Here is a 13160-nt window from a genome sequence, read left to right as displayed (position 1 = left end):
CTACAGAATTAAAATTCTGGTCCCCTGTGTCCAAAGGCTATTGGTTTAAACATACAGCATCCTCGTGATATTGGTATTTCCAATTTTAAGGATAAGCATTTGATAACAGATGATATTCAGACATTCCAAGTTATATATGAAGCCGAAACAAAATCAAATACCATCCTTCTATTCTTAGGTACAGATTATTTTATTGTATAAAAGTATTACAGATCAATCTGTTGTAAAAAAAATCAATGCTGTATTAGCAAAAGTGTAATTCCAAGTTTTTTTAAAAACCTGATCAATTCCAAGCAGAAATAAGCCACGATGCTACCAAAGTTATTTTCAAAAAATGCTAAGGCATTAAATGTGTTTTTCCTATAGGGAATTTAGAAAAATTAAAATTTCTCAGTGAATTAGCTTCATCTTTTTTTCTTATATAATAATTACAACCATATTTTTATATAATAGGCCATGAGATGATAGGTAAACATATTTTCATGAAGATTTTTTTCTTATCAAATAAAATTATATTTCTGCTAGAAACTTTCATTATAGTGATTTTTAAGTGAACAATCCAACCAACTGTCAGAAGCAATTACAGATTCCTTTCAAGTGACTGTTAAGTCCTAACCTTTATTTCCCCCAGGAAAATAGCATTAAAAGCCATTATTACATTATTTGCTACAGAAACCTGGATTATCATTTTAAAAACATACACTTGTACTTGCGCATCCAGCACAGGAGAATCTTCTATCCAGCAATGAGTGATTCCATGTGTAAATACCATGGTTTTGCAACTTGACTCCAGACCAGGGCCCCGATCCTCACAGATTAGCTTTCTCCACTGCAGCCAAGGAAGACTCATGCTTTGTAAAGCCCTTGTATTTTAAAAGAACAAGACCAGTAGATTAATTAACTCATTCCAGAGCAGCAACCTGGTATTTATCTTAGATTTAATTTCCTCTCAAATGAAAATAATAACAATTCAGAATGGATTCACTTTAAACTATCTTATGTTGTCCAGAACTAAAATGAAGAGTATGTGTTTTGCAGGTGAGTTCTTTACATCTCAAATGAGTTTTCGAATAGCCGCTTAAGAAACCTAATAGTTGTCCCTGAGAAGAATCATCCTAAGAGGAAATCAAACTATGCCAAGTCTAATCCAGGACACACATGCTCTGCCCCAGCCAGGCTGCTCTGGGCTCACCTTAGATTTCTTGGCGTTGTACTTATCCAAAAAAACCTGGACGCGGGCCCCATACTCAGGATGGACATCACTGAAGTTCTTGACCTGAAAATAGATATAAACGTTACCCTAGCCCCACTGGGCCAGTCCCAGCATCTGTTTCAGTGTTTACTCGAGAAAAGGAAAGACGCTTCCTCGGGAAGTAGAACCACACAGTGACTAACAACAAAGAGTAAGACTGGGGATGAAAGCTCTGACATATCCTGAATGACCCTGGATAATTCATTCATCTGAGCATGTCCACCTCCCATAGAATGAATAAGATCATTTCACCTGTCTCATAGAATATCATGAGAAAAACACTTATGAGGCAAGCTGCATTGACTACGCATAAAGAGCTGACCTCAGAGTAACTCAATATTTGTGCACACACATTCACGGAAGGTAGTTATGGACATAGAACTCTGCCTACAAAAAAGTGCTTAGCCTGCTGGTACTTGTCTTCAGGCCTTCGAACTCATCCCAGACAGCAGCTAGCCCACCTGTCCCTATGTACACAGAAGCAGCAACCAAGAGACAATGAAATCGTGATGTTTCCTAAATTTACAAGACGCTTACCCCTGTGGCAGATCAGAAAACTTCATACGACACAATGAGCTGCCATCAGAAATATCATGGCACCTTAGCTCAAAAGTTTGGCCTGACTTTTGAAAGCAGCCCAGTTCTGACCCCTGGAAATGTGCAAGTTTTAGTTGTTTCTGAAGGACAGTCAAGTGTCGTGACATCAAGTGGTTAGACAGGAAGATCACAAAAATGTAATTTGTATTTTTTAGTATCTAAAGCCCACGCTAAACTGTGACAAGACCTACATTTTGATACTGAACATCACTCTCTTGCACACAACATGGCCACGGTCTAATTAAACAGCAGAGGAGAGAATTCGCCCTGAACTCAACTAAATTATTACGCATTGAACAAAGAGCTAAGGATCAATGGACATACCATGCGCACTGCAGAGAAAATAATCAGAGGTCGATTGGGGGTTAGTTTTAATTGTCTTAAGTCTACTTAGCAGTAAAATAGAAATGACACTTCCTTTGAAGGGTTCTCTCACACAGCTGCATTCTCTTCTCTAGCCAGCAGAGGTCACCCTTTGATTTCCAAAATATCACTCACTGCTTTCTTCTGGATGAAAAGCTGTGCATCTTTCAGATGGTGGGCAATGTTACTACACAGGCGTTTCCTCTGCTCTTCATTCAGTGTCTTCATGTAGAAGGTCCGCACCTGCTCGTTGAAAATACACGGAGTGTGAAAAATCAAGTATCCACTTTATCACAAACAAAACTCACCCAATATGCCACTTTTGAAATGAAAAAGTGAGACTTCTCATTTGCATAAGAGTGAGAAAAGTTTTTAGAATTTAAGAATAATTTAAATTATAGTTGAAATTGTCATTTGTGTTGAGTTCCTCACTTTTTGTTTTGTTTTAAATTCAGTCGTTGATAGTAGCTAATAACTGCTATTTAATAATGTCCTTTGTAGTCACTGCTAATAAATCTCCTATAAATATAAAGCAGTAAGTACGGCCTACAGTTTAAAAATCCCACCACACTCTTAATACCGACAAGTTCGGAATGTGCAAACTATCATCAATTGTAAACTTAGCAAAACACAACCACTGTTCAATTCACTCAGATTGACAGAGGGAAAAACCCCTAATTCATTAATATATAACCTTAGTTATTCAAAAGCCAGATTTCCTAGAGAAGATAGATGTTAATAGTGATATTTTCCATAGATTGGGTTTACCTCTAAAATGAAAATACTAGATTAAAATAAAAACAGGAGCCAAGTATCAAATATCAGTCCTAATAGTCTTTGCTCATTTCTGAAATCAATCATTTTTAGTTTATAATTTTATTCTAACAATTTTAATCATTCATTTAGTCAACAAATACTTATATGTCAAGTACCTATAATGTACCAGGTGCTGTTCAATGTACTGTTTTATTAATGTTTATAAAGTCCAAAACTATCCAATTATCCAAACTATCAAATTCATAAAATATTACTTTTCGTAAGTTATGAAATACACTATAATAACATTTTTCTTAACTTGAGCAAAGTTTAAATCTGATATGAAAAATTAAAAATCAGACTTTTGATATTAACACAATCCAATCAAAGTACTGTATTATGGGAATCTCTTAGACTATCTCCAATTCATTGATTCTCCATTCAGCTATAACAAACGTATTGTTTAAACACTCACTGAGTCACCGTATCCTTTGGATTTTTATTTCAAAGATTGCACTTTTTCGTTTCTAGAAGTTTCTATCTAGTTCTTTTTCAAATTTACCTGTTTTTGTTTTCTCACATTTTAATCTTGTCTTATATATAATATTCCTTCCTTCATCTTCTTGAATGTGGTATAATGCTTATTTTAAATCTCATTTTAGATTTTTCTATCATATGTATGATTCCTCCATCTATTGCATGTGCAGTTTCTCAGGGCATTGGATTGCCTTGTATGTAATTTTTCCATGTAACTCATCTTCAACAGAGGTTATCTTCTGCAGAAGTTCCAAATGTGTCTCAGTTATTAAGGTGTCTTCATGCGGTGACTTTCTGTCACCCATGCAGAGACCTAACGATGTTCACTGATTCACTTGTTTCTTAGTTCAGGACTTCCATAAGTTTCTAAGTGAGGCAAGAATACAGGGACCTCACCTGAGCATGACACAGGAAAGGGACCCCGCCTGGAGTTCACATGCTTCCAAGCTGCATCCTTAGTCTGGTGGGTAGTTTTTCCTATGAGATCCCAGTTCCCGACTGTCATCATTATGTCAAGAGCCCAGTTCTAGCTCTCTGCAACCCATGAAGCCTAAGTCCTCGACTCCTAGCTCCTTGGAGTCCTAAAATCACGATAAGATGTAAACAGGGTTTGGTTACCTCCATGAGATATATATACCCTCAATGTTCATGCACTGCTGTGATTCCTTTTTCATTTCTGGAACCTGGAGATGAATTTTCTTGTTTATTAGTTCAACTACATACTTTGTAATCTAATTTTTAATCTAACATGTCATGTGCGAGAAGCAGAAAAAAGGCTTCCTGTGTCACCTCAATTTAACATCTTAAACTAAAAGGAATTTGGACTTGCAATTCCAGTGGTATGCTGCAGCCAGCTTGCTCATGTGAGCAACTGTCAAATTTTTAGGAATTTTGTGAGTGACTTGTTAAACACAGTCATGATTAAAAATTAAATTTTATAAACTTGCAATTAAATTATATTACCAACAAAAGTAATAAACCCTCAAACCACGTCACCTCCTACTTAACACATATTATCTATATTCTTGAGGTTATTTGCATCTGCTTTATCTCTGTGGTGGGAATACTATATAACAGTGAGATAGTAAACATCGCTTCCCAATGCCAAAGGTTCAGTGACATCGGCTGGTAGCTTGAAATCAACTCTAGGGAATATTTTCATCATATGAGAGGGTTGTTTCTCATCCTCACAACACTTGGTATGATCAGTCTTTTTACTTCTAGCCATTCTGGTGCATATGTAATGGTATTGATTTGTGGTTTTATTTTGCATATCCTTGATAACTAGTGAGGTAAACTACCTTTCCATATGTTTTTCGGCTATCTGGATATCTTCTTTTGTGAAGTGCCTATTCAAATCTTTTGCCTACTTTTCTATTCATTTGTCTATCTTTTTCTTATTGTTCCGTAAGGGTTCTTTATATATTCTGCATGCGTCTTCTGTTAGATAAATTGCAAATCTATTCTCCTACTCTGTGGCTTGCCTTTTTAATTTCTAAATAGTGTCCCATAATGAAAAGGTTTTTTTTTCTCTTCATGAGCTACTCATGATAATAACTATTACTGTGTCAATTTACTAATTCTTTCTTCAGTTATGTTTAATCTCCTTTTAAGCCCATTTACTAAGCTCTTAATTTCAGTCGTTGCATTTTCAGTTCAGTATGTCCATCCAATTCTTTTTGCATAGATTAAATTCTCCATGTTTTTTCTTGAACATATTAATCGCAGTTGCTTTAAAACCTATATCTGACAATTCCATTACCCGGATCTCCAGTAGGTTTCTCTTGGTTTTCAGTCATGAGGTTGTATGGAATGAGTATGCCTGGTGTTATGTTATCGAATGTTGGACATGTGCAAATAAAAAAAAAAATGTAGAGATAATTTGAGGCTCTATTTTCCTCCAAAGAATTATGTCTGCTTCTCGCAGACAGACTAGAAAGTGATCACTTTAACCCAGTCTGAGGTTGAGCTGATGCAAAGCTGCACCTCGGTTTTTATGAAGGCCAGCTTTTTTCAGGTTTGCCCTTATTCCTAGGCGTGACCCTTCAGGGATTCCAAATGAAAGCCTGGAATGTTAACTAGAGGCCTCCTCCTTAGCAGGCCCTGAACGCCAATTTTTATCCCTCCAGACCCATCAAAATGCTGTAAAGTCTGCTCAGCATCTTGGCAGATGCTTACAAGGTAATAAACACCTCAGTGGGAAAGGACACCTAACGGCACACTCACATCTCTGCACTGCTTTTCTGTCCAAGATCTTGGCCCCTCAAATCCTTGTTGCTTTGTTAGCTCTCCAAAGCCTTAAAAACCTGATGCTTTCTGTGTTTTCACTAGCTTTTAAATGTTCTCCATGAGAGGATAGGTCTGATGCAAGCTAGTCTGCCATAAGCCAGAAGTGGAAGTCTAAGCAAATCAATTTTAAGACTATAAATCTGAGCCTTCTTTATTTCCCACAAGACTTGTATAGTTACAGAACTAAGCTATAAACCTATAAGCAGTATCATGACTTAAAAACATGAGTTCTATATAGTGATAAAAAAATCTCTCAATAAAATAAGAATGATTATCTAATAAATTTTAACGTGTAAGCAATAGCCTCATTATCTAAAATAATTTTTGCAGAGGTTATATTAGTATTTTAACACTGGACTAGACCTCATGTAGGTAAAATTCTTTGAGAGGCAGAAATTGTACTGTAATATACTTGGTATCCCCTGCATACCAAGAATAATGCAGTTACTATAAAAGGCTTTTCAGGAGGTGTTTAATTTCTAAGTATGCTTTATATCCTATGGCAAAGTAATTTCTTTTTTATGTATACATGTTTGTATACACCTAAGTGCCTTTCAAACAAAGATCTCTTCACAGTGAATTAATTCATGTATTTAAGTATATTTTACTTGGAACCCACATTTACAAAGTGAGAGACTAGAAATAGGTCCTATTCTCATTGAAATACTAAGTTGAACATCAACTACCCAAGCAGAGCTCTAGGAGAACTGTACTTTTTAACTTTATTCTTTTCTTGTGTGTGGTGTGAGCGGAGGTAGCTGCCCTTCGAAGTCCAAGGGCTTCTTTTATCGCATCTAGTAAAAGAACTGCCCTTAAGCAGCCAAAGGTCACTGGGAAGAGGGCGGGCACTTGCTCTGGGGCATTTTAACTACAGGTAACTATAGTTAACTACGGGCTCCACACAGGCCAGTGATGCAACGTAGAGTAGAAGGATGAGTCAAATCAATCTGATTTCTTCTCTCCAGAATCTGATATAGAAGTATTGAGAGAAGGAATAAAAGATGGTCCGGAAAAAAAAAGTAAAATATGGAGAAAGAAGCCAGAAAGAAGAGTTAGGCCATGGTCGTGCAAAGCCACGGCAATGTTAAAAGAGAAGCTACGAGGCAAAGAGGAGAAAACGAGGAGGACATGGCAACAGAGGCCACGGTAAGAATGGGAGGTCATGGTAAGGAGAAGCGAGTGGTACTGGAGAGCAGAAGCAGACAGACGATGAAGAGGAGCAGAGTCCTGAGAACGGCAAGCCCTATAGTAAAAACACCTACACTCCTAATTCTGAGGCTCCTAGAGCTATTCTGAATCCAGTTCTAGTCCCTAAATCTGGGCATTCTTGCCCAGATTCTTAGATTTGGCTGCACTTAGGCTTTATGTGCCCATTTCTTAGATTTCCATGAATCACTTCTTTCCCAGCGGCCCCCACCTTATCCCTTCGACAAAATTTAGGGGAGCTGAAATGAGTCATACCTTGTACTGCAAAAGCATCGTAACCCAACCGCTTGACTCCATCCAATAAAGGGACTGATTAATGAATTAGAGATGTCCTCCCTGAATTCAGTCACACCAAGAGTGGGGGAAGCAGCAGCCATTGAGACGTAGAATGATTAAGTGACTCCCGCAGCAGACAAAGAAGTCATTACCTGGGTGACGTTATCCTCATCGGCACTGTTGTAGCGCCGCACATCCCCGGAACATGGGGTGCTGGGTTCCAGGGCACGAATCTGTTGTTCTGGAGCACTAAAGCTATTGGGGTAGTAATTCGGAGCACCACCTTCAAAGGCAAACCACACAGATTCACTTAGAGAGATAAAACACAAAAAGAAGTTTGCAAACAACGTAATATGAAACAAATTCAATTATATATACGCATGTGTGTATACACACGTAGACGTATATATATATATATATATACACACACACACATACATATATACATGCCACGCACATGTTATTTTTAATGTACCATATTTACGTACAGGCAGTACTCGGATTCTTAGAGAATACTGCCATCTTCCAAATGCTCGCATGAGCTGACTCACTCTGAGTCTAAGAAAGAGATCTCGAATTCCCTTTCAGCACCTCAAATCTATGAAATCTTCTGATGCTTACCAGTACAAATAAATTTATACGGATTTGATTTGACCCCCATAGAAAATGAGACCCAAACACATTTCGACATCGAGGACTTCGTGTGGCCTTAGGCTCCATTTAGATTCTGAATCACAAAATTCTTGGGAGCGACAGAAAGTTCTAGCTCTGCTCCTTCAGTTTAGAGCCTGGAAATATTAACCGCTGCAAAGTCACGTGGCAATTAGTGGCAGATCTGGGATTAGGACTCCGGGTTTTTTTGGTCTCGTCCATTCCAGCACGTGCTCTATTCCCATTACACAACTCCACTTCCCCTTAAAAGTTTTTCAGATTCTCTGGGTATCTCTCCTTTATTGACTTACTTTATTCACGTCCAGCTTCACTTTTACTTCACTTTTACTTTTTATTTATTTACAAATAAATTTAAAAAGAAATTTTTAAAAATTTGATATTTCTAGTAGTATGTCAGCACTCATTTATCTAAACTTATAGGGAAAAAAAGCAACAAATACAATCAAAACATCTTTTATAATTTCTGGAAAAAATTCTGAAGCCTTTTTTCTTCCACTTTTGGCATATTTGTTTTCCTAACTATACTCTGCTTTGGCTGATATTAGTAGAAGCTTGATTTATCTGAACACACACTGCTTAAACAGAAGGAGTGGCCTAGACACATATTAAGTCACATATTAACCAGTCTAGGGTTGGAATTTTACCCAGCGCACTGCCAGAATAGATTATCCAGAGTACATAATCAAGAGGTGCCTATTTATCACATTTATCAAGGTACCAAGTGCATGTAGGAAGAAGGAGGACACCATACTATTATGGAGCCCAATTATTAGGCCAAGAAATTCATTCTAGGTCAGCCACGTCCATATGAAGAGCAAAGTGTTCCAATAACCAGCCACCACAGTGGTTTTCTGAATTAAAAATTAGCTCTCTGAAATGTGCCTATTTGAGTAATTTTTAAATTCTATTTTCAAATAAGCTCTAACCTTTACTCAAAGTGAGAGTTGTCTTCAAGTCATTGGCTACTGGAAACAATTTAGTTCTCTCATTGAACTTGAAGAGCACAGCCCAAAGGCTCTAATTCTAAAACAAGGCAAAGGGTGTGTTAAAATATATTCATAAGTAGTTTTTTCATATGTATGCCACTATAATGGCAAACACGAAGCAATTACTTATTAATGAATTCCAAAATATACATGAATCTCTCTGACACAGCCAGTCTCAATAACAAAAGGACCAAGGACTACGAATGAAAAAAAAAAAAAAAACACTTTAGAATAAAAATGCAGAAGATAGACACAGGAAGTATCAAGTACTTTGAGCAACAACATATCCTACACCTCTGTAAACCTCAGAGAGTAGAAATATTGCAGCTACCTAATATAATCAGTAAGCATGTAAACTTGTTAAATACATGGAAAAGACTTAGTGATAACGGTAACGAATGTAAGGCACAAAATTATGTATACAAAATAATCTTAAGTGTATAAAAACTATTCACAGAAAAGACTGGCAAGAAATACAGAAAAATGTTAACAGCTGTGGCCTTTGGGCATTGAGACTATTAAGTGGATTTTTCTTCTCCCTTCTCTTTTACAGTTTCCAAATTTGCTTTAGGGCAGATGCATTATTTTTATCATAGAAAAATTAACTTTGTTTGAATATAGACATCTAGGGTTATTAATATAACTGATTAGTAAAATTTCTGAAAGGATCGATATAAGCAGCCTATTACTATAAAACATATATACTAAATAGGAAAAAAAAAACAAAACAAAAAACTAAGCTATATATTAAACTGTGGAATATTTAAAGGAAAAAACATTGATTGAGCATTCTCTAATTAGAATAAGTAATTAGAAATAGAAGCTATTTGTACATGGTACCAAAAAAAAAGGAGTTAAAAGGAAAATAAAACACGTTAATTTGATAAATGTGCTCCAAAAACCAAAATGCAGTGGAGACTCATCAATTGACAAAAAAAGTGGGGGAGAATCCCTCGATTTGCTCTATCTCCCCTATTCTTAACAAAAAAAGTGGGGGAGAATCCCTCGATTTGCTCTATCTCCCCTATTCTAACCTAGCCCATCCAAATTCTAGCTAGGCTCGCTCCCCCACAGCCCTGACGGAAGTGCAGAGAAACAAGACATGAACTCTTGGCTTTTACACTTCCAAGATCCTAAGTCCTGGCAATTTAAGAATGATTTAAGGAATTGTCCACTTTGTGAAGAGTCTTTAAAACCTAACCCCTAAGTTGGATGCTACTCCACCATAGGCAGTGTGAAAGATCTTACTCCTAGCCTTTCATGATCAGAGGACAGCAAGTAAAATCAGAGGTGGGAACTCTCAATAAAACATAGAAAAATAGGTAAAAGCATGGAGAATCCTCAGGCAGTTTAAACCTTCATTACTGGGCAAAAAAATACACGGTTGTCAGCAGCATCCGTGGAGCACCTTCCCAGAGCAGAAAGTCCCTTGGGGCCAGACTGAGAACCACTGGCCTGTTTTCCCACCCTCTGGCCAGCAGCGCCCTCTGCCCTGAGCCAAATGTCTTAGGCCTACCCTGATTATCAAACATGCACATGAAGCTGTCACGCTGGTAGTTGGCCACTCGAGCACCGTAGGGACAGTTTACAGGTATTTGAAGATAGTTGGGTCCCAGGCGGTGGCGGTGAGTGTCAGGATAGGCAAAAAGGCGACCCTACAATCATAAACGAAACAGACAGTGACTGTGTGCAGGAACGAAAAGAAGCAAATTTCCACCAAATCAACTGTATAGGAAATTATACAAAAAAGCACTTCCCATGTTACAGTCTGATTTATGTCAGAGCACTTCGAGCTCTGTGACCTTGTAGAAATAAACCAAGTACTACACTAAGAAAGCCGTGGTTCAGAATGACCGCCCTATAGTGCCACAAGGTTCTGAATCAAAGATTAAACTAAGTTACATGTTTACCAAGGCAGAATGGTAAAGACATTTCTTTCAGTTAGTGCTGAAACAAAAAGCTTTATGATTAACTCCGTATTAATCTTAGGATCCAATTATTTAAATATTTTCATTATTTAAAGCTCTACTCTATGAGCAGTTTTCTTTCATTGATTGTATCATGGACCTGGAATCTGAAAGAGTATTCTTAGATCCCTAACTATGAGCCAAAATAAAAAAATCTAGTTGAATAGGGCAGCTTATCCGATATTTTGTACCAAATCACTCAAACCAACATACTTAATCTCGCCTCACAGTTCTGTCAGTAATTTGCTCTTGGCTGAGTGACTCTACATCTCGCAATCATTTCAGATAGTCTAGGGTAAGATTTAGATGACGGGTTGTGCCGCCATGACTGAGACGCACCTACAGTTTGAAGGCTGGTTGTCTCCTTTAGCTCAAAACAGACTAAGTTGTGCTCTACATTTACCAACAGGACAGAAGGTACTACTGAGCCATAAGCAGCTCCTGGATACAGCCACTATCATAAAATTCTGGTTTTGTGTCACCTTGTGTTTATAAAGCAACCTTACGCCACCTAATGGGTAGAGAGTCAAGGTTGGGAAATGGGCACAGCAAGGCCATACCCTGACATCAACTTGAATCTGGGCCTCACCCAAGGCCCTGTGCCTGAGCTCCTTGCTGGACCTGGGTGAGAGAGCAAAACAAAGCTCTCCCACCCAGTGGAGAAGGCCAACTTCTCCTCCACTTCCGGTAAACTGCAGAGCGTGGGAGTGAAGGTACTCAGGGGACAGTCTCTCGGTCACTGACATTATGTTATTTTGTCTTTTCGCCATGATCTGGCTTACCACTTTGGATAACAAAGTTTAAAATGGAGTCATGTGACCTTGTTGAAAGGTAACTGAGAACATTGTCCATTAGTACACAACTATCACCACCCCTGGATGCTCAGTGGAGTCATTTCAAAGTCCTCCTAGTTGGCTCTCCACTTCCAGTCCTTCCTCCAACAACATCACCCTACACATTCCTGCCAAAAGAATCTTCCTAACACCCCATGCAGATTATGTCACTTACCTATTTGGACTTTAAAAGATTTTTCCTGGGTCACCAAACGGCTAAATAGATATGACGGCCCTTTTCTGCATGTCCCCTAATGTGCTTCGTGGTATTAGAATTCACAGCTAAATGACCTCAGAAGTTTTTGGAAAAACTAGGCTAGGATCTAATATCCTGACTGAACCTAACAAAGCTCCTTCAAACACTTTTTAACTCAATGTAAAAAAAAAAATCTATAAAGACGGCATATGAAATTTAAAATGTTTGCCATAACTGAAATTAATACTGATAAAACTTACGTAATTCATTCATATAATTCAATTCATTAAATGAATTATACGATTTCCATTTATCATCTTTTTTCAGAACTCTCTTCCCGCAGTTATGAGATGCCTCAAACATTTGTTTTTTTTGCTGGTGTAGAGAACTGTATTTGCTACGTGGCCCTTTACCCGCGGTTTAGGCCTCCATCCAGAGCTTTAATGCTCTTCTCATTGTGCATCTATCTCAGTGTTGCTCACTGCCATCAGGTCTCCCTGTGACCCCAGAGACCCATGGTGACCTGGGTTCTTGTGAGAAGCCTTTGGGTGACCTTTTATTCCTGAACCTGTTCCCTCAATACCAGGGTTATGCAGTCTAATCTCTCCTTGAGATAATTTCGTGCAGTGGCAAATTCCATTAACCACTCCTTCACATGGTTCGGCTCCCTTCCAACCCCCGGTGGGGGAGGTTCGGGGTCCAGGGTCACCTTGGGTGACCTGTCTTAGCTCCCTCTGCTTCCCAGTTACCTTGTGAGCACTTCTGTTTCTCCCTGTCATCCACTTGACTTCCCCCCTCCGTTCTCAATTCCCAGTTCTCTCTTCTCCTGTTTATCACCAACCAGAATGCTTCTACCTGATATATACCGATCACATTTCTAAACAAAAAAAAACTTTTCTTTTCCTAGAAGGGACAATTGTACGAATTTCTAATCAAGCATTAAGGTCCCCTCCAACGTATGCCCAATGTACCCAATCTTATTTCTTCTACTTTAGGAAAAAGTGACTGTTTACAGTTTAAATCTACCTACTACCCTCTGCCTCTATACCCCATACTCATGTCCCTCTCCTGCCACATCTTACCTCTGTGGAAAATCAAAATCCTATCAATTCTTCAAGAGCCACTTCAAGTGCTACTTCTTTCTTGAGACTGTCACCATCCTCTTATCAGACAAGACTTCTGATTCACCACACCATTCTGACTTACATTATAGTTATCCTGTGTTTTTAT

The 13160-nt window shown here is 38.2% G+C and overlaps 1 protein-coding gene across 2 annotated transcripts in view; it reads right to left on the bottom strand.

Moving 5' to 3' along the window:
- Window positions 1–587: 587 nt before the first annotated feature.
- The window catches only part of CAT (catalase), a 30152-nt gene continuing 17579 nt past the window's right edge, over window positions 588–13160 (bottom strand). The window contains exons 9-13 of one of the 2 annotated variants that reach the window (XM_015586456.2): window positions 10451–10589; window positions 7429–7559; window positions 2348–2455; window positions 1193–1276; window positions 588–866 (exon numbers count right to left, since the gene is read on the bottom strand). In XM_015586456.2, the coding sequence (XP_015441942.1) occupies window positions 810–866; window positions 1193–1276; window positions 2348–2455; window positions 7429–7559; window positions 10451–10589 (519 nt within the window). In that variant the 3' untranslated portion in view covers window positions 588–809. The remainder of the gene's footprint in view (window positions 867–1192; window positions 1277–2347; window positions 2456–7428; window positions 7560–10450; window positions 10590–13160) is intronic. The other variant, XM_006908024.3, reaches the window with a different exon arrangement.

This window comes from Pteropus alecto, unplaced genomic scaffold (assembly GCF_000325575.1).
Source record: "Pteropus alecto unplaced genomic scaffold, ASM32557v1 scaffold71, whole genome shotgun sequence".
In the NCBI taxonomy this organism is placed as follows: domain Eukaryota; kingdom Metazoa; phylum Chordata; class Mammalia; order Chiroptera; family Pteropodidae; genus Pteropus; species Pteropus alecto.
The sequence above is the reverse complement of the archived record's forward strand: the minus strand, read 5'-3'. Positions and strand labels throughout refer to the sequence as shown.